The 20,269-nt window shown below is 38.7% G+C and overlaps 1 protein-coding gene across 1 annotated transcript; it reads left to right on the top strand.

The window, feature by feature from the left end:
- Positions 1-899: 899 nt before the first annotated feature.
- LOC127649736 (fibronectin type III domain-containing protein 7-like) lies at positions 900-20,150 on the top strand. Its single transcript, XM_052134961.1, has 16 exons — positions 900-917; positions 968-1,043; positions 5,824-6,084; positions 6,279-6,539; positions 7,165-7,425; positions 7,620-7,880; positions 10,431-10,691; positions 12,344-12,601; positions 13,015-13,284; positions 13,600-13,863; positions 14,217-14,477; positions 16,184-16,447; positions 16,812-17,072; positions 17,511-17,771; positions 18,648-18,938; positions 19,328-20,150. The coding sequence occupies exons 1-16, from the start codon at positions 900-902 to the stop codon at positions 19,555-19,557; spliced, it is 3,759 nt and encodes a 1,252-aa protein (XP_051990921.1). The 3' UTR covers positions 19,558-20,150.
- The last annotated feature ends 119 nt before the right edge of the window (positions 20,151-20,269 follow it).

The raw sequence follows: 20,269 nt of genomic DNA on the forward strand, positions 1-20,269 counted from the left end.
TTGAGATATTCCTGAGGAGTGAACTTGACTTCAAGCATCCATGTCCAAAAAAAGCCTCCTTAAAATGTGGTACCAGCAGTGTTTCAGGAGGATAGTCCTCCACAATCAACAGCAAACATTCATTCTAGTATGAAAAGCTAAATTTTCACAATCCAATCAATTTCTAATGGATAAAATCAAGGCCTGACCAAACATTTTCTCCCTCAATGAACATCCTGTTTCTCTCTGAAATATGTTTCTTCGGTTGTAATATGGTTTGTGAATGCCATTTAACGTTGATTTTAATTGGAAGCTTTATACTGATTGTGTTTTTTATCATTTGACCAGCTCCATGTGCATCACAAAATGTGTCAGCCAGCTTGAGCTGTAGCAGTAACATAGCAACAGTATCCTGGGGACGCAGTCAGGGGGCGGAGCTCTACTCAGTGACTGCCATCAGCATTAATGGTCTCTCTGCAAACTGTACTTCAGCATCCACCTCCTGTGACCTTTCAACTTTGACTTGCGGAGAGACATACACGATCACAGTGAAGTCAAAAGGCAGCAACTGTAGCAGTGAAAACAGTACAGCTGTACAGGTCCAATCAGGTAATCAAATATGCCAAAGAGCTGAACATATATGTTAGCATTGAGGCCATATGTATGCTTTTGTACTCCCAACAGCTGACAAAACTAACTTTTAGCATTTATGGGGGAAATTTACATGAAATTCCAAGCAGATTCTCCAGTCTCCTGTGGTGAGACATTCTGTAATTTATCTAATATTGATGTCTTCTCTCCAGCCCCATGCCCTCCACAGAATATCCAGTCCAGAATAAACTGTGGCAACAACACTGCGAGTGTGTCCTGGTCTGGTGGCAATGGAGCTCTCTCCTTTACTTCAACACTAGATTGTTCTAATGGACAGACATATATCTGCAAGACTGCTTCAACAGGATGTGACATCACTAATTTGCCATGTGGACAGACCTGCACAGTTAGGGTATTGGCAGAGGGACAATCCTGCAACACCTCTATTGCCACTGGATCCAATATCACAACAGGTTAGAGAAAGCTGAATTAATTGGGTATTATTATATTGACATGTCCTTGCTGGTGGTTTTTGAGTCAACTTGAAATTAATATGTCTTTATACATGTTCCATGTCTTATTGTGTATTATATATATCAGTGCATGTTATCAGAAAGAAACAATGTCTTTGAAATGTATCATTGAAATGTAATAATTGGCTGACTTTCATTCATCTGTAATTTAATGTCACTTGACGTTAATGTGAGTTTACAGAAATATTAGCGAATCATGATAGATTTGACAAGGTAGTATTACTATTGTGACACATTGCGATATTCCTGAGGCTGAACTTGACTTCAAGCATCCATGTCCAAAAAAAAAAGCCTCCTTAAAATGTGGTACCAGCAGTGTTTCAGGAGGATAGTCCTCCACAATCAACAGCAAACATTCATTCTAGTATGAAAAGCTACATTTCCACAATCCAATCGATTTCTAATGGATAAAATCAAGGCCTGCACCAAAAATGTCTCTCTCATTGAATGTCCTGTTTCACTTTGAAATACCGTATGTCTCATTACGGAAGTCAATTGGGTTGTAGATGTCATTTAATCCATCCATCCATCCATCTTCAACCGCTTATCTGAAGTCGGGTCGTGGTCATTTAATGTTGAATTTAATAAGCAGCTTTATACTGATTGTGTTTTTTATCATTTGCCCAGCTTCATGTGCACCACAAAATGTGTCAGCCAGCTTGAGCTGTAGCAGTAACATAGCAACAGTATCCTGGGGACGCAGTCAGGGGGCGGAGCTCTACTCAGTGACCGCCATCAGCATTAATGGTCTCTCTGCAAACTGTACTTCAGCGTCCACCTCCTGTGACCTTTCAACTTTGACTTGCGGAGAGACATACACGATCACAGTGAAGTCAAAAGGCAGCAACTGCAGCAGTGAAAACAGTACAGCTGTACAGGTCCAATCAGGTAATCAAATATGCCAAAAATCTGACCATCTATGTTAACAGTGAGGCGATATGTATGCTTTTGTACTCCCAAAACTGAAGAAACTACAAATTAGCATATAGAGGGGAAGTTGACATGAAATTCCAAGCAGTTTCTCCAGTCTCCTGTGGTGTGACATTCTGTAATTTATCTAATATTGATGTCTTCTCTCCAGCCCCATGCCCTCCACAGAATATCCAGTCCAGAATAAACTGTGGCAACAACACTGCGAGTGTGTCCTGGTCTGGTGGAAATGGAGCTCTCTCCTTTACTTCAACACTAGATTGTTCTAATGGACAGACATATATCTGCAAGACTGCTTCAACAGGATGTGACATCACTAATTTGCCATGTGGACAGACCTGCACGGTTAGGGTATTGGCAGAGGGACAATCCTGCAACACCTCTATTGCCACTGGATCCAATATCACAACAGGTTAGAAAAAGCTTATTTAATTGGGTATTATTATATTGACATGTCCTTGCTGGTGGTTTTTGAGTCAACTTCAAATTAATATTTTTAAATACATGTTCCATGTCTTATTGTGTATTATATATATATCAGTGCATGTTATCTGAAAGAAACAATGTCTTTGTAATTTATCATTGAAATGTAATAATTGGCTGACTTTCATTCATCTGTAATTTAATGTCACTTGACATCAATGTGAGTTTACAGAAATATTAGAGAATCATGATAGATTTGACAAGGTAGTATTACTATTGTGACACATTGAGATATTCCTGAGAGTGAACTTGACTTCAATCATCCATGTCCAAAAAAAAAGCCTCCTTAAAATGTGGTGCCAGCAGTGTTTCAGGAGGATAGTCCTCCACAATCAACAGCAAACATTCATTTTAGTATGAAAAGCTAAATTTCCACAATCCAATCAATTTGTAATGGATAAAAACAAGGCCTGCCCAAAAAATGTCTCTCTCATTGAACGTCCTGTTTCACTTTGAAATACCGTATGTCTCATTACAGAAGTCAATTGGGTTGTAGGTGTAATTTAATGTTGACTTTAATAAGCAGCTTTATACTGATTGTGTTTTTTATCATTTGCCCAGCTCCATGTGCACCACAAAATGTGTCAGCCAGCTTGAGCTGTAGCAGTAACATAGCAACAGTATCCTGGGGACGCAGTCAGGGGGCGGAGCTCTACTCAGTGACCGCCATCAGCATTAATGGTCTCTCGGCAAACTGTACTTCAGTGTCCACCTCCTGTGACCTTTCAACTTTGTCTTGCGGAGAGACATACACGATCACAGTGAAGTCAAAAGGCAGCAACTGTAGCAGTGAAAACAGTACAGCTGTACAAGTCCAATCAGGTAATCAAATATGCCAAAGAGCTGAACATATATGTTAGCATTGAGGCCATATTTATGCTTTTGTACTCCCAACAGTTGACAAAACTAACTTTTAGCATATATGGGGGAAATTTACATGAAATTTCAAGCAGTTTCTCCAGTGTCCTGTGTTGTGACATTCTGTAATTTATCTAATATTGATGTCTTCTCTCCAGCCCCATGCCCTCCACAGAATATCCAGTCCAGAATAAACTGTGGCAACAACACTGCGAGTGTGTCCTGGTCTCGTGGCAATGGAGCTCTCTCCTTTACTTCAACACTAGATTGTTCTAATGGACAGACATATATCTGCAAGACTGCTTCAACAGGATGTGACATCACAAATTTGCCATGTGGACAGACCTGCACGGTTAGGGTATTTGCAGAGGGACAATCCTGCAACACCTCTATTGCCACTGGATCCAATATCACAACAGGTTTGGAAAAAGCTGAATTAATTGGGTATTATTAAATTGACATGTCCTTGCTGGTGGTTTTTGAGTCAACTTGAAATAAATATGTCTTTATACATGTTCCATGTCTTATTGTGTATTATATATATCAGTGCATGTTATCTGAAAGAAACAATGTCTTTGTAAATTATCATTGAAATGTAATAATTGGCTGACTTTTATTCATCTGTAATTTAATGTCACTTGACGTTAATGTGAGTTTACAGAAATATTAGAGAATCATGATAGATTTGACAAGGTAGTATTACTATTGTGACACATTGAGATATTCCTGAGGATGAACTTGACTTCAAGCATCCATGTCCAAAAAAAAGCCTCCTTAAAATGTGGTACCAGCAGTGTTTCAGGAGGATAGTCCTCCACAATCAACAGCAAACATTCATTCTAGTATGAAAAGCTACATTTTCACAATCCAATCAATTTCTAATGGATAAAATCAAGGCCTGCCCAAAAAATGTCTCTCTCATTGAATGTCCTGTTTCACTTTGAAATACTGTATGTCTCATTACGGAAGTCAATTGGGTTGTAGATGTCATTTAATCCATCCATCCATCCATCTTCAACCGCTTATCTGAAGTCGGGTCGCGGTCATTTAATGTTGAATTTAATAAGCAGCTTTATACTGATTGTGTTTTTTATCATTTGCCCAGCTCCATGTGCAACACAAAATGTGTCAGCCAGCTTGAGCTGTAGAAGTAACATAGCAACAGTATCCTGGGGACGCAGTGAGGGGGCGGAGCTCTACTCTGTGACTGCCATCAGCATTAATGGTCTCTCGGCAAACTGTACTTCAGCGTCCACCTCCTGTGACCTTTCAACTTTGACTTGCGGAGAGACATACACGATCACAGTGAAGTCAAAAGGCAGCAACTGTAGCAGTGAAAACAGTACAGCTGTACAGGTCCAATCAGGTAATCAAATATGCCAAAGAGCTGAACATATATGTTAGCATTGAGGCCATATTTATGCTTTTGTACTCCCAAAATTGATGGAACTACATATTACCATATATTGGGGAAGTTAACATGAAATTCCAAGCAGTTTCTCCAGTGTCCTGTGGTGTGACATTCTGTAATTTATCTAATATTGATGTCTTCTCTCCAGCCCCATGCCCTCCACAGAATATCCAGTCCAGAATAAACTGTGGCAACAACACTGTGAGTGTGTCCTGGTCTGGTGGAAATGGAGCTCTCTCCTTTACTTCAACACTAGATTGTTCTAATGGACAGACATATATCTGCAAGACTGCTTCAACAGGATGTGACATCACTAATTTGCCATGTGGACAGACCTGCACAGTTAGGGTATTAGCAGAGGGACAATCTTGCAACACCTCTATTGCAACTGGATCAAATATCACAACAGGTTAGAAAAAGCTGATTTAATTGGGTATTATTAAATTGACATGTCCTTGCTGGTGGTTTTTGAGTAAACTTGAAATTAATATGTCTTTATACATGTTCCATGACTTATTGTGTATTATATATATCAGTGCATGTTATCAGAAAGAAACAATGTCTTTGAAATGTATCATTGAAATGTAATAATTGGCTGACTTTTATTCATCTGTAATTTAATGTCACTTGACGTTAATGTGAGTTTACAGAAATATTAGCGAATCATGATAGATTTGACAAGGTAGTATTACTATTGTGACACATTGAGATATTCCTGAGGATGAACTTGACTTCAATCATCCATGTCCAAAAAAAAAGCCTCCTTAAAATGTGGTGCCAGCAGTGTTTCAGGAGGATAGTCCTCCACAATCAACAGCAAACATCAATTTTAGTATAAAAGCTAAATTTCCACAATCCAATAAATTTCTAATGGATAAAATCAAGGCCTGCTCAAAACATGTCTCTCTCATTGAATGTCCTGTTTCACTTTGAAATACTGTATGTGTCATTACAGAAGTCAATTGGGTTGTAGATGTCATTTAATGTTGACTTTAACTGGAAGATTTATACTGATTGTGTTTTTTATCATTTGCCCAGCTCCATGTGCACCACAAAATGTGTCAGCCAGCTTGAGCTGTAGCAGTAACATAGCAACAGTATCCTGGGGACGCAGTCAGGGGGCGGAGCTCTACTCAGTGACTGCCATCAGCATTAATGGTCTCTCTGCAAACTGTACTTCAGCGTCCACCTCCTGTGACCTTTCAACTTTGACTTGCGGAGAGACATACACGATCACAGTGAAGTCAAAAGGCAGCAACTGTAGCAGTGAAAACAGTACAGCTGTACAGGTCCAATCAGGTAATCAAATATGCCAAAGAGCTGAACATATATGTTAGCACTGAGGCCATATGTATGCTTTTGTACTCCCAACAGCTGACAAAACTAACTTTTAGCATTTATGGGGGAAATTTACATGAAATTCCAAGCAGATTCTCCAGTCTCCTGTGGTGAGACATTCTGTAATTTATCTAATATTGATGTCTTCTCTCCAGCCCCATGCCCTCCACAGAATATCCAGTCCAGAATAAACTGTGGCAACAACACTGCGAGTGTGTCCTGGTCTGGTGGCAATGGAGCTCTCTCCTTTACTTCAACACTAGATTGTTCTAATGGACAGACATATATCTGCAAGACTGCTTCAACAGGATGTGACATCACAAACTTGCCATGTGGACAGACCTGCACAGTTAGGGTAGTGGCAGAGGGACAATCCTGCAACACCTCTATTGCAACTGGATCCAATATCACAACAGGTTAGAAAAAAGCTGAATTAATTGGGTATTATTAAATTGACATGTCCTTGCTGGTGGTTTTTGAGTCAACTTGAAATTAATATGTCTTTATACATGTTCCATGATTTATTGTGTATTATATATATCAGTGCATGTTATCTGAAAGAAACAATGTCTTTGTAAATTATCATTGAAATGTAATAATTGGCTGACTTTTATTCATCTGTAATTTAATGTCACTTGACGTTAATGTGAGTTTACAGAAATATTCGCGAATCATGATAGATTTGACAAGGTAGTATTACTATTGTGACACATTGAGATATTCCTGAGGATGAACTTGACTTCAATCATCCATGTCCAAAAAAAAAAGCCTCCTTAAAATGTGGTACCAGCAGTGTTTCAGGAGGATAGTCCTCCACAATCAACAGCAAACATTCATTCTAGTATGAAAAGCTAAATTTTCACAATCCAATCAATTTCTTATGGATAAAATCAAGGCCTGCCCCAAAATTTTCTCCCTCAATGAACATCCTGTTTCTCTCTGAAATATGTTTCTTCGGTTGTAAAATGGTTTGTGAATGCCATTTAACATTGATTTTAATTGGAAGCTTTATACTGATTGTGTTTTTTATCATTTGCCCAGCTCCATGTGCATCACAAAATGTGTCAGCCAGCTTGAGCTGTAGCAGTAACATAGCAACAGTATCCTGGGGACGCAGTCAGGGGGCGGAGCTCTACTCAGTGACTGCCATCAGCATTAATGGTCTCTCGGCAAACTGTACTTCAGCGTCCACCTCCTGTGACCTTTCAACTTTGTCTTGCGGAGAGACATACACGATCACAGTGAAGTCAAAAGGCAGCAACTGTAGCAGTGAAAACAGTACAGCTGTACAGGTCCAATCAGGTAATCAAATATGCCAAAGAGCTGAACATATATGTTAGCATTGAGGCCATATGTATGCTTTTGTACTCCCAACAGCTGACAAAACTAACTTTTAGCATTTATGGGGGAAATTTACATGAAATTCCAAGCAGTTTCTCCAGTGTCCTGTGGTGTGACATTCTGTAATTTATCTAATATTGATGTCTTCTCTCCAGCCCCATGCCCTCCACAGAATATCCAGTCCAGAATAAACTGTGGCAACAACACTGTGAGTGTGTCCTGGTCTGGTGGCAATGGAGCTCTCTCCTTTACTTCAACACTAGATTGTTCTAATGGACGGACATATATCTGCAAGACTGCTTCAACAGGATGTGACATAACTAACTTGCCATGTGGACAGACCTGCACGGTTAGGGTATTGGCAGAGGGACAATCTTGCAACAGCTCTTTTGTCACTGGATCAAATATCACAACAGGTTAGAAAAAGAACTGGTTAAATTGGATAATGTTATAGTGATAAGTGTCAACTTTAACCAATAATAAAATAACATCAAGTTACATCGTAATTTGATGCATATTAACTTTAATGTACAATTGCAGCACTAATAGCATATAACAATACATTTGAAAGCATTACCATTGGGAAATGAGTTACTTTTGATGGTGAACTTTCCCTACAGCTTCAATGCCCTGGTCATAAAGCCTCAAAAAATAGGTGCAGGCCAGAGGCGGACTGGATATAGGGAGAATCTGGAACTTTTCCAGGTGGGACAGCTGCAAATTTAGTAGCTGGTCAACAAAACGTACCATCCTCCATCGTCAGAGTTAACTGACGCAGTTTCTCTTTGCTTGCCAGTTTTGATTTGGCACTTCCACTTTTCCTTGATGGTTCTGTAGTCATTTTTAAGTTTTTTTTCTACTCATTTCTACACTGTTGGTGAGTTCGGCGATAGCAGTGTGCGGCCAACATCTGAGACACTTCCTCAGAGACTTTTCCTCATTTCGCTCATCGCTAACGTGTAGACCATCTTCACCTCGTTTATTGACCACAGAGGGATTTTGCGCACAGCCATTTATTTTTTCACTATTCGAAAGTCGTGTGAACAAATGATACTGCTACTGTTACTAACTTTTACTAACGGGTTGATATCGCGTGACGGAAATCCAGTGATTCTGGTAGTGACGATTCTCCCTGATCAGTCAGTGATTTGCAGGATTTTCACATCATATTTAGTATTGGCTCAGCTCGCTTAGAACCTCGACCATGGTGGTAGTAAAAAAAGTATCAGGTACCAGGTACTATCCACAGTGGAAAACACCCAAAAAAGCGAGCAGTCGAGTCGAGTTGAGTTGCAGTACCGTGCAGTGGAAAAGCCCCATTAGTCACATCAGGAAGTCTGAATCACAGTGGATTCTGTATTATGCTGTATAATGCTGGGCAGAAAAATCATTTTGAGAAGCTGGAAGTCTCATGGAAAGCTATCCTCTTATGAGTGGCTCTCTGAATTGGGACGTGTGGCAGCTTACGAGAAACTCACCTTTAGTTTGCATGGGAGGACAGATAATTATTATTATAAATGGGGTATTTCTAGATTTTTTTTCAATTTGCAGTAAATAGTAATTATCAACCGAGGTGTAAAATAGAGTACTAATGGCCATAATAACATGCAAATATAGGGATATATTATAGGGAAATGTTTTGAAAAAGTTTTTGGTAAATGGTAATTCTCTCCTGATTTACTCACATTTAAGCCATCCCAGATGTGCATGTCTTTCCTTCTTCAGGAGAACAGAAATTAATATTTTCATAAGCACATTTCAGCTTTCTTTGTCCATACAATGAAAGCGAATGGGTGCCATAAGGCTGCAGGCTGCTTAATGGTCCAAAAGGCATTAAGCATAATGCATAAAAGTTGTACACTTGAGTCATTTCGGTTCTGCTGAAGAAGGAATGACATACACATCTGGGATGGCTTAAAGGGGAGTAAATCATGAGAATTATAATTTTTGGGTGACTAATCCTTTAACTTTAAAAACCAACTATGTGACAACTAGTCCCGCTCTTGTAAAGTACTTGAAGGAATAGTTTACCCAAAAAGGATAATTGTCTTATCATTTACCCACAATAATGCAACGCCAAACTCGTATGATTTTCTTTCTTCTGCGGAACCAAAATAAAATTATAAAATTAAGATATTTTGAAGAATAATTGTCTGTTTGTCCAAGCAATTTGAATCAATGGGATCCAACATTTTAAAGCTCCAAAAACAACACAAAGGCAGCATAAAATTAATCCAATCAACTCAAGTGGTTTAATCCATGTCTTCTTGTGATACGATCATATTAGGTGAGAAACAAAGGAAAAATTCAGTCCTTTTCTACCTAAAAGCTTCACCTCTGCCCAGCTCTATGCACGTTAATGAGATAAGCTGGTAACACTTTAGAATACTGTATCTTACTTAATGCATAACTAATAAGGAATTACTGCAGAGCTAATAGGTAATTCTTCATTAACACTTAAGTCACTACGATTAACTACTAAGGAAGATGTGCTAACTAATCAGTATGTAATAGCATTTTATAGTTGTGTTAAGTAACAATTAGCTAATCAATAACTATTGAATCCAGTCATGCCTCCTGATGAACTACTTTTAATTATCTACTAATTCAGCTTCTGGAGAAATAACTATTGGGTAACTACTTACCTGATAACCAAGATCCAAGCCAAGATACAGAGTAACAAGGCCCAGATCCAGAATGCGGCAACGTTTATGTGGTACAAAGAGGTCTCAAGACTGAAAAATCAACCATTCAACAAAAGTTTAATGTGTTGTACAAGGAAGTCAAATACATTGTGGTATACAGTTTTGCACTTAGTTTGATCAACTGTATCCTGCACATTTTAGCAAAAATGTATATACTGAAAATATAGTGAGCACAGTAGTAGTATTACATTTTGTAAACTCACTAACACTCCTTCAAGAACATTTCCTTATATATTTGCATCTCTTTTCCTCAATCTGCAGAACATTGTGTACCTGGTCATGTGCAGGGCAGTGTGGACTGTGCATCTGGAAACGTGTCTGTATCCTGGGACCGACATGTGGGGGCCGTTTCCTACATGGCAGTTGCCCAGGGTAACGGTGGCTATGCATCGGTATGTAACAGCACTGAAACAGCATGTGTCTTCTCAGATCTGCTTTGTGGGCTGAACTACAGTATAGCTGTCAGTGCGTCTGATGGGAACTGCACCACCGCACCAAGTCAACCGGTCGTGCTGAGTACAGGTATATACACAAAAAACATCCACCTCACTTTGACACACACACTTCCTCTATAAACACATGTACTTGTGTGGACATTTTTGGTGTTTGCTTAGGCAAGCATCACTATTACCACTGCTCATACTTAGGGCTAGGAGTTTCCCTAATCCCAAATATTTAACTTTGGCGCAAACATTTCCTGCACCGCTTAGGCTACAGACAAGAATGATATCTAAAATCGTGCAACTTGTTAAGGAGAGGCGAGCTATTACTTTTCTAAACAATCTGACTTTCCAACAGCGTTTAATACAACGGGTGAAAAAAATCACTTACATTGCTGGTAAGTAAGCCATATCTAGGGATCAAAATATCACAGAGACTTGGGGTTCAGTAAGCAACCAACTAGCAATACCCTAGCTACCGTATAGCAACTAAAAACCACTCGGAGCATCTGGGCAACCACCCAGCATTTTTGCGGCAAGTTTTTCACTGGCAAGCAACAATGGTAATTTCTTCAGTTTAGCCTTTTTAAATATGAATTATAAGACATTATTGACGTGTAGTCCTTTAATGAACCTTTTTAATTAAGGTGGATGTCCCCAGAAGGGAGATATCATTATCTGCAGAATTAATGTTAAAGCTTATATTGGTTGTCATTCCTTAATGAATCAAAAATTTCACAGGGATATAGTGTTTACCGTTTGGATTTTGGAAGACTTTAGAGGTTTTCTGGTGACTGTTAACAAGTTTACCAAAATTCATGATTTCAGGGTATTTCTTTCTTTTTAAATATCTTATACCTGTATAATGATTCAGAATGTCCAAAACATTTTAGAAACCCCTAGTCGCAGCAAAGCACATTTTTTTGCATAAAAACTGGACCTATTAACCCATTAAGCTCTGAAGGTGTTGGAAAAAAATAAAATATATATATAGCCAAAAATTCTCTCTTATTTGGCATTATACATCTCAGGGTGTAAATAAGTTGGCTCCAAAAAACTGCTAATCATGCCAGCTGTATCTGAGAAAAATTGTGTGTTCATATGGCAAAGCAATCAAAAGTTATAACATTACAACTATAATTTAATAATTTATTTGTACATAAAGAACTAATTACACATGCAAACACAACAATGACTAAAGGTTTGTATAGTAATTTTAGTAATGAGATTTCACAGAATGAGTGCCTTTTTGACTCATGTGAGTCTGCATCATTGAGTCTGTCATTTACATGGTGCCATCTCCTGCTGTCCATATGCAACACTGTGCTTCATGTGGATAAAAAAAAAATGCAGGCCTGTTAAAATAGCTCTCCATGAATGTATGCTCATTTCTAGTTGTTCTTAAATACCAATCTACATTAAACAGTATTTTACAGATTTAATTGTTTAGCCTATTATTTAAATGTGAATTGAGCTGTCGGTCATCTATAGCCTACATTACCTGCTTATTGTTGTTATGACAGCTTATTGTGTTAAATAAAATATATTTCATCCCTATCATCCGCATAGTTCGTGTTTTTGTTTTACAGTGTTTTTGTGTACATACGGTTTTAGATTGAAATTGAATGAAATATTAACATGAAAATAACATCATAACTGCGGCCTAACAACTACGTTATAATATTACGTATACATTTTCTGTTTATTGTGGAAATTATTATTTCCTTTTTTCAGTATCCTGTAAGCCACAGAACGCTAGCGCACAGCTGAGTTGTGACACAAATGCTGCCGTTGTTACCTGGGAGCCCAGAGATAATGTTGTACGCCACACAGTCCAGGCCGTAGGCACTGACGGACATCGCATCAACTGCACAAGCTCTGACTACAGTTGCACGCTACTCAGCCTTCACTGCGGCCAGAACTACAACCTTACCATCACCGCCCTGGATGGAGTTTGTGACAACAGTAACACACGCCTGGTTCTGCAATCAGGTAAGTCTGATAACAACAAAACTCTGATTTAATGCTATTATCCATCCAAAGTCATATGTCAATCTCATCTGATACTCAGAAGATAATACAAAGAAACTGGCTAGCATTTGTTTTACATGGATGTCATCATGTTTGCATAACTTCTAGATTTTTGCCCAAGTTTGAAAATGACTTGGAAAAGATAATTATTTTGCACTTTTCCATTTAGAAAGTTGGAAATTCCTGCTTTCCAAGTTGAATGGAACATAGCATCATAATGTTATATTTCACAAGTACATCAGTAACCAAGATCGGAATATATAAATGCAAAAATGAAGCTATTTTCTTTTTTTTAACTCAATACACGTTAACAATTTTTTTTTTTACTGACACTAAAGAGTGATGTTGTTCTGTTTTCTCTTTCTCATTTTCAGCTCCATGTGCACCTAGCAATGTTCAGACATCATTGCTTTGTGACATCCACAATGGCAGTGTTGTGTCCATGTCTTGGCAGCATACAAATGGGGTTGAGTCTTACATGGCTGTGGGCATGTCTTATGATGGTCATTCCTCCTTTTGTAACACCAGTACCACCTCCTGTAATCTGCAGGGACTGCAGTGTGGTCAGATTTATAATGTTTCTGTCTACTCACTGGGCCATGGTTGTGGGAGCGTGAAGAGTGCCGTGTCTCAGGTGCTGACAGGTGTGTGTGTGTGTGTGTGTGTGAAGGTTTTACTTATATTATCAAGTGAAGAAAACCATCTGTCATATATGGTAGTACCATTTAAAACCTGTGGTCTCAACTATGACCTCCTAATTCTATTAATACATCTGGAAACATGTTTTTATTTAGCTTAAAATTAAGCATATATTGTAAACCTCTTTTATGATTGTCTTTCCTCTTAACTTGCATGTTGCAGGTTTGCTATATATTTTTCCTTACCTTAAAGTTTGCTGCTGATACAACATAGTTGCCTTCAATAACAGCCTGCTTCTCTCTCTCTCTGTCTTTTTTCAGCTCCATGCCCCCCTCAGAACATAGTCACTCAGGTGCAGTGTGATTTGGGTTCTGTGGTGGTGAGCTGGACCCCAGCAGTTAATACCAGTCAGTTCAGAGTGGAGCTTGAATCCCACAGCACTGGTGTGATCTCCTCCTGTAACAGTACTGGTACACAGTGCTCAATCCCGCACCTGCCCTGTGGAGAGAGCTTCAACCTCAGTGTGGTGGCACTGAGGGGCAGCTGTCAGAGTCAACCAAGCAGGGGCCTCAACATATCCTCTGGTACGACAACACAAGAACACTCACTCGCTTAATCACCTGGGGATATTGAGACAAATGCTAATTTGCTCTGAATAATTATATTGTTGTACTACTAGAAGGCTTACATCTAATTCACCAAAACAACAAAAATGTTTATAGTTTTGAAGAAATGCAAGATAAGAAAAAAAAAGGCAACTGAAAGTTGGTTGGTTTGGGTAAGGCTATTAAACCAGTTGATCCAGAAGGACTGCTCCTGAAATAAGCGTACTGCTAGTCATGGTGATTATTAGTTAATTAGAAGATTGGTGGTGCAAATCATTTCAATAGCTACACTTACCTAATGCATTCTCTTTCTATCTCTTCAATTTTCATAGGTCCGTGTGCCCCACGTGGGGTTAATGGTACACTGAACTGTGTAACTAACTCTGCGTTGGTATCATGGGATGTGGACAATGTTGCAGAGTCTTACACAGTGCTGGCTATAGGGGATGATGGTCAAAATTCCACCTGCTCCTCCTCAAACTCTAATTGTAATGTACCTGACCTAGACTGTGGAAAGAGCTACACCTTCTATGTCACTGCTTCAAATGCTGCCTGCCTGAGTCCACCCAGCAACACCTTTAACCTGGAAACCGGTGAATACACCTTTACACAGGATCCAAAATCTTTACCAGCCATTTTTCTTACCTGTAAACTGTATTTAAATATATATATATATATATATACAGTATAATCTTGTTCCTATGACAATGGGATTATTTCGCTATTTTTTGACACATATTTGTGACAAACAGCACATATCCATCTCTCATTTTGTTATCATAATTTAGGTTTAAATTTATTTATTTTTTAATGTGGGAAATATTCCCCGTGTCGCAACATATAGTTCTGGAGAAAAATAAACGTGAGAGATACTTTACTCTGGATGATCTTTTTTCTATTGAAGATGCATGTATCGTATCTTTGTGTTTGAGTTGCATAGGTCACTGACACTCACCGAGTACTTTATTAGGAACACTATAGAAATTCTGGATAGGACATACCTTTGCTCTCAAAACAGCCTAAATTGTTCAAGATATTGGAAACACTCCTTTGAGCTTCTGGTCCACGTTGACATGATTGCATCAAGCAATTTCTGCAGATTTTCAGCTGCACATTCATATGGCAAGTCTCTTATTCTACCACATTCCAAAGGTGTTTTATTGGATTCAGATGTGGTTACTGGGAAGGCCACTGAAGAACATTGAACTCATTGTCATGTTCATGAAACCAATTTGAGACAACTTTTGCTTTGTGACATGGTGTATTATCATGCTGGAAGTAGCCATTAGAGGATAGGTAAATTGTGGCCATGAAGATGCACATGGTCGACAACAATACTCAAATAGGCTGTGGCATTTAAGCAATGATTGATTGGTATTAACAGGCCCAAAGTGTGCCAAGAAAACATTTCCCACAACATTATAGCACCAACCCCAGCCTGGACTGCTGACACAAGGCAGGTTGGGTCCATGGATTCATGCTGTTGGTGCCAAATTCTGACCCTACCATCTGCCTATATATCTGCGTATAAACCAGATGTGGTCTTCTGCTGTTGTAGCCCATCCGCCTCAAGGTTCGACATGTTGTGCATTCTGAGTGAGATCCTGTAATTGTAGTGCATTATTTTGTTAACTCCAATTGTACAGTGTGATCATCAGAGTTACCATAGCCTTTCTGTCAGCTCGAACCAGTCTGGCTATTCTTCATTTACCTCATCAACAAGGCATCGTTGTATGTGAAAATCTCAGGAGATCAGCAGTTACAGAAAAAATCAAACCAGCCCGTCTGGCACCAATAATCATGCTGTGGTTGAAATCACAGAGATCACACTTCTTCCCCATTCTGATGGTTGATGTGAAAATTAACTGAAGCTCCTGATCTGTATCTGCATGATTTTATGCATTGCACTGCTGCCACAGGATTGGCTAATTAGATAATTGCTTGAATAAGTAGGTGTACAGGTGTTCCTAATAAAGTGCTCAGTGAGTGTACATTAGCAAGGGTCAGACTATAATTTTTACAATTTTATTAAACAATGTAATTTTGCAGTTCCTTATGTTACCAGCCAACTGGCAATCAACTCCAATTTTACTCATATTTAGCGCTTGGCAAGTGTTAATTTAGTGTAATAGAGAGCTTTAGCACTTTCTGGCATATGAGAATTTGAGATTGAGAAGATCCTATCGGTTTGTAAAATCCATTGAATCTACAGAGCTCTAAATATCATTGTCATCCCTTTCTTTTTCAACACTTTACAGATATGTGGTTCTACATATACTTAATATTTTTTTCTCTCCAGCACCATGTGCCTTGTCATCTATCGTGGTGGTGGCTGAATGCCGCAGTCATGTTATCCAGGTAAAGTGGCAGAGAGCAAAGATGGGAAGTTCTCTCTACATTGCAACAGCAGAGGGTCAAGACCTTTCCCAACTTTCCTGCAATAGCTCCTCCTCTTCCTGCAACCTAACAAATGTGCAGTGTGGCATGGAGTACACCATCATCGTGGCTGCATCCTCCAATCAATGCAGTGGCCTCCGAAGCCCACCATACAAGATCAGCACTGGTACAATAACAAGTGACATTTCCTTTTAGTAAAATATAAACAGTTTGATATTTTATAAAGCAAATTTAAGTACAAATAGTTCAATGGCCAATTGTGTACATTAGAACACTTAACTTGTAAACTGTTAGTTGTGCTAGCTACTGACATGATGATACTTCAAATCCTGTAGCTTATTGAGGAAAGGCGTGCTATTACTATTATTTTGCAATTCCATATGGTAACATTAGAGGTGCATAAATTTCACATTTAAGATTGAAATAAGTACATGTGCACACACTATAGATTAATTAGGAGAAAATCTTAGATGTTTGCTATTCGCGTCAAGATTCAAACTGATTTGATTTCTTCCTTTGATCCTGTACAGCACCCTGTCAGCCCACGTCAGTAGAGGCCCATACGGACTGTCAGTCAGACGTTGTGCTTGTGTCATGGGCACCATCATATGTTGCCCAGTCATACCTGCTTACTGCAGTTGGCAAAGATGGGGACGTGAGGATGTGTAACACCGCAAACAGTAGCTGCATGTTCACTGATCTACACTGCAGCAACACATATTATCTCTCAGTTTCAGCCAGTACTGAGAACTGCACCAGCCTGCCCAGTTCTAACATCACCTTTCACACAGGTAAGACTCAAACAGCAATCTTTTCCTACAACTGCTCTAACCACACACTAAGGGGGCGTTCACATTAACAGTGATTTGCGATACCTATTTGAGGTGACCTAAACAACAGTGTCCATTGGCGATGCAACCATATTGGGCAAAGTCATGTACAGTGACTGTCAGTGGGAGTGCATACATTGAAGCTCACTTGATATACTGTATCTTCTGATACAGTTAGATACTGAAATTTAGAAGGGACATATATGAGTAAAGAACAGAGACACTGGAACCTACAGCGATTTAATTACTATCAGTATGAATTCAACAGTTAACATTCTGACACCATCAATGCAGAATGATAGAACTGAATAATTAGATAAAGAAGTCAGAGAATGTCTCCATCTGAAAAATTTTTAGGTTGTGAAATCTAACTTTCCTTGTAATGTGCTTATTCTGCAGTACCGTGTAAGCCAAACAACTTGACTTTAGGGATCCACTGTGGGAACAGTAGTGCCTCCTTGTCGTGGACAGCGAGTACAGGAGCAGTGGCCTATGTGGGAATTGCTCAGTCAGGAAATGCCACGGCAGTTTACTGCCAGACCACGAATACATCATGTACTCTGCAGGGCTTAGTGTGTGGCACTGTGTACAACTTTACAGTGAAGGCATCAGATGGTGTTTGCAACAGTTCCTTCAGTGAGCCTCTAACTGACGGAGCAGGTATAACAATCATCAATCATCTTCCATTTACAATCATCTGCTAATATTTGAGATTTCCTCAAACGGCATATCAATTAAAGGCCAACATTCATTTGGTTGGTGTGAAAGCTGCTCACGTGCACAGAAAATAACTTCTCCCGAATCCATTTAAATGGTAGTTAGGGATACAATCATAGATCTTCTATACAGAGATAACAATGTCCATATTTTAAAATTGGAGAGTGTAACAGTCAATTAGCATGCCACCGTTTGCGGATACCATGCAAACAAATGGGGAGTGCCGTAAACTGGCACCTACCAGTTGCAAAATTGTCTGTCTTCTCTTATAAAACAGCAATTTTACCATAGTAAACTCCACACAGAGTTCACCCCAAAAGGATTGTTTAGTGTTAAACATGTTGTAGATTAGTGGACAGGCAGTCAATTCATTAAGTGATGAGCTGTTTCCTCACAAAAGCAGTTAAATTAGCCTAATGAATCAACTCCTCCACAGACATCCATATATATATATATATATATATATATATATATATATATATATATATATATATATATATATATATATATATATAAACAGCTTCTTCTCTCCTTGCCAGTGTAAGGGAATGCCACGTTGTTCTATTTTAGGCTTAGCTTGTAGGATAACCCAAAGATTTCACATCTCATGTAAACATGGTTTTCTTCCATTGCCGGATTTTTGGTACTTTCAGTTGACATAAACTGAAACAGTGTGAAAAGAGATCTCTGTAAATCAGGGGATAGAACTCCACTCAGGTTGGGATCTAGCAATCAAACCAAAATTATGTATGGTTCAATTTTTTTTGGTAAAGGCAAATACTAATATTAATGGATTTACTGTGATTCTTTATCCTTTAGCGCTGTGTCCTCCAGCTGGTTTGAGGGTTATTCCTCGTACAGTAGTGAATGGCACACAGATCTTGAGAGCATCCTGGTTGGCTGTGGATTGTCCCGATTCTGAATACCTCCTGGAGATCAAGGGCAGGATTCTGGATAACATCCAGTCATTCTTTGATGTTGCCTCCTATTGGACAAGCCGCAAATTCTTTGAGATTCCGCTACCCTGTGGCTCCTCCTACAGTGCCAAGGTCAAGGCGCAGAACTCTGCCGGTTCAAGCGTTCCGTCAGCTGCTGTCTCTGGAACTACAGGTGATTAATATTCAATACCTTAACACTCATAAAGACTTATTTATGCTAGATTAAGAAGTTAAGGTGCACTAAGGTTTAAAATTATATACATTCACGTGAAAAAGAAGACCCCTGTCATAACAGTGGCCTACAAAAAGCTGTGGTATGAGCCCCCTCATTGTTGCTGCCATGTTGCACTGACTCGCTGAATCTCAATTCAACATATTTTTGGGTTAATTACCCTCAAACTTGGTAACATAACAAACAGCATGGGTGCTTGAAAGCTCATTAAAGCAACAGAGGCTAATGCTGTTTGTATCAGTTGTTTAGGAATATGAAAAAGAGCAAGAAAAACACTAAAATGTATTTCATCAACTCATCAGTTAATTTTGTTCGTTTCTTTCCTCCAGTGCCTTGTGCCCCTCTGAATGTGACATTGTCTGCATCATTGTCGGTGGTGTCATGGAATCAGTCTGTATTCGCTACAAACTACACAGTGTATCAGGTTACTTCCTCTGGTAGGACGAAGCTCTGCATGACGTCACAGATCCAATGCTCTGTCACCAGCTTTGGCAGCGGTCGCATTGTTGTAACTGCAAGCAACTCCGCCGGAGAAAGTGAAGACTCATCTCCTGTTTAAACTCTTGGCTCTGAGAATTCCTGCACTTTCCTAAGAATTTGTAAAACTGTTTAATACTTCACTTTAGCATGCTACATGAAGGGTTTAAAACACTGGTGGAATAGCTTTACTGGATAAAAAAAAAATTAACACTAATTTACAAATGTTTTTCTAAAGTCTTTTATTCTGGCTAAAGGATTACTTTTTGTGTACTTTTCTGTAATGATATATATTTAAACAAATAAGCATTATATATATATACTCTTGTTTTGGAAAATTAGTTATTAAAATACCATGAGGTTTTCTGCATGTGATCTGTCTTACAAATTATGAACAAAGTAAGAGCATGTAAAATAAATGTACCATACATGCAAAACAAAATGTGATTCAATTTTAGCTGCTGTTGCACTAAAAACAAAGTGATTTTTACATTTAAAATGAATTGACAAGAACGCAACAGTGGGTCACCCACTTTCGCAACAGTCTTGGATACAGAAATATTTTTCACTCTAAAATCCCTCCACTGGGATTTTAGAAAATATTTCAATAAAGGAGTTCAAACCTTGAACCTAACCATTATCTATAAAGTATATATAATGAAAAATAAATAATAATTTCAATCATTGGAAAAAAGGTATAACAACAGCTACAAGACTGTATTTGAACTTCATCCTACTCAAAATAATAATGTAATCAAAATCAACAATAATGACAAGTAAACAAAAAACAACAA

The sequence above is a fragment of the Xyrauchen texanus genome, chromosome 9 (assembly GCF_025860055.1).
Source record: "Xyrauchen texanus isolate HMW12.3.18 chromosome 9, RBS_HiC_50CHRs, whole genome shotgun sequence".
Classification (NCBI taxonomy): Eukaryota; Metazoa; Chordata; class Actinopteri; order Cypriniformes; family Catostomidae; genus Xyrauchen; species Xyrauchen texanus.

What these genes read in the sequence shown, in the direction of transcription:
- LOC127649736 (XM_052134961.1), top strand. An exon ending in CGTGTCTCAGGTGCTGACAG is followed by an intron (nt 13,285 to 13,599) that starts GTGTGTGTGTGT and finishes GTCTTTTTTCAG; the next exon opens with CTCCATGCCCCCCTCAGAAC. An exon ending in GGGCCTCAACATATCCTCTG is followed by an intron (nt 13,864 to 14,216) that starts GTACGACAACAC and finishes CAATTTTCATAG; the next exon opens with GTCCGTGTGCCCCACGTGGG.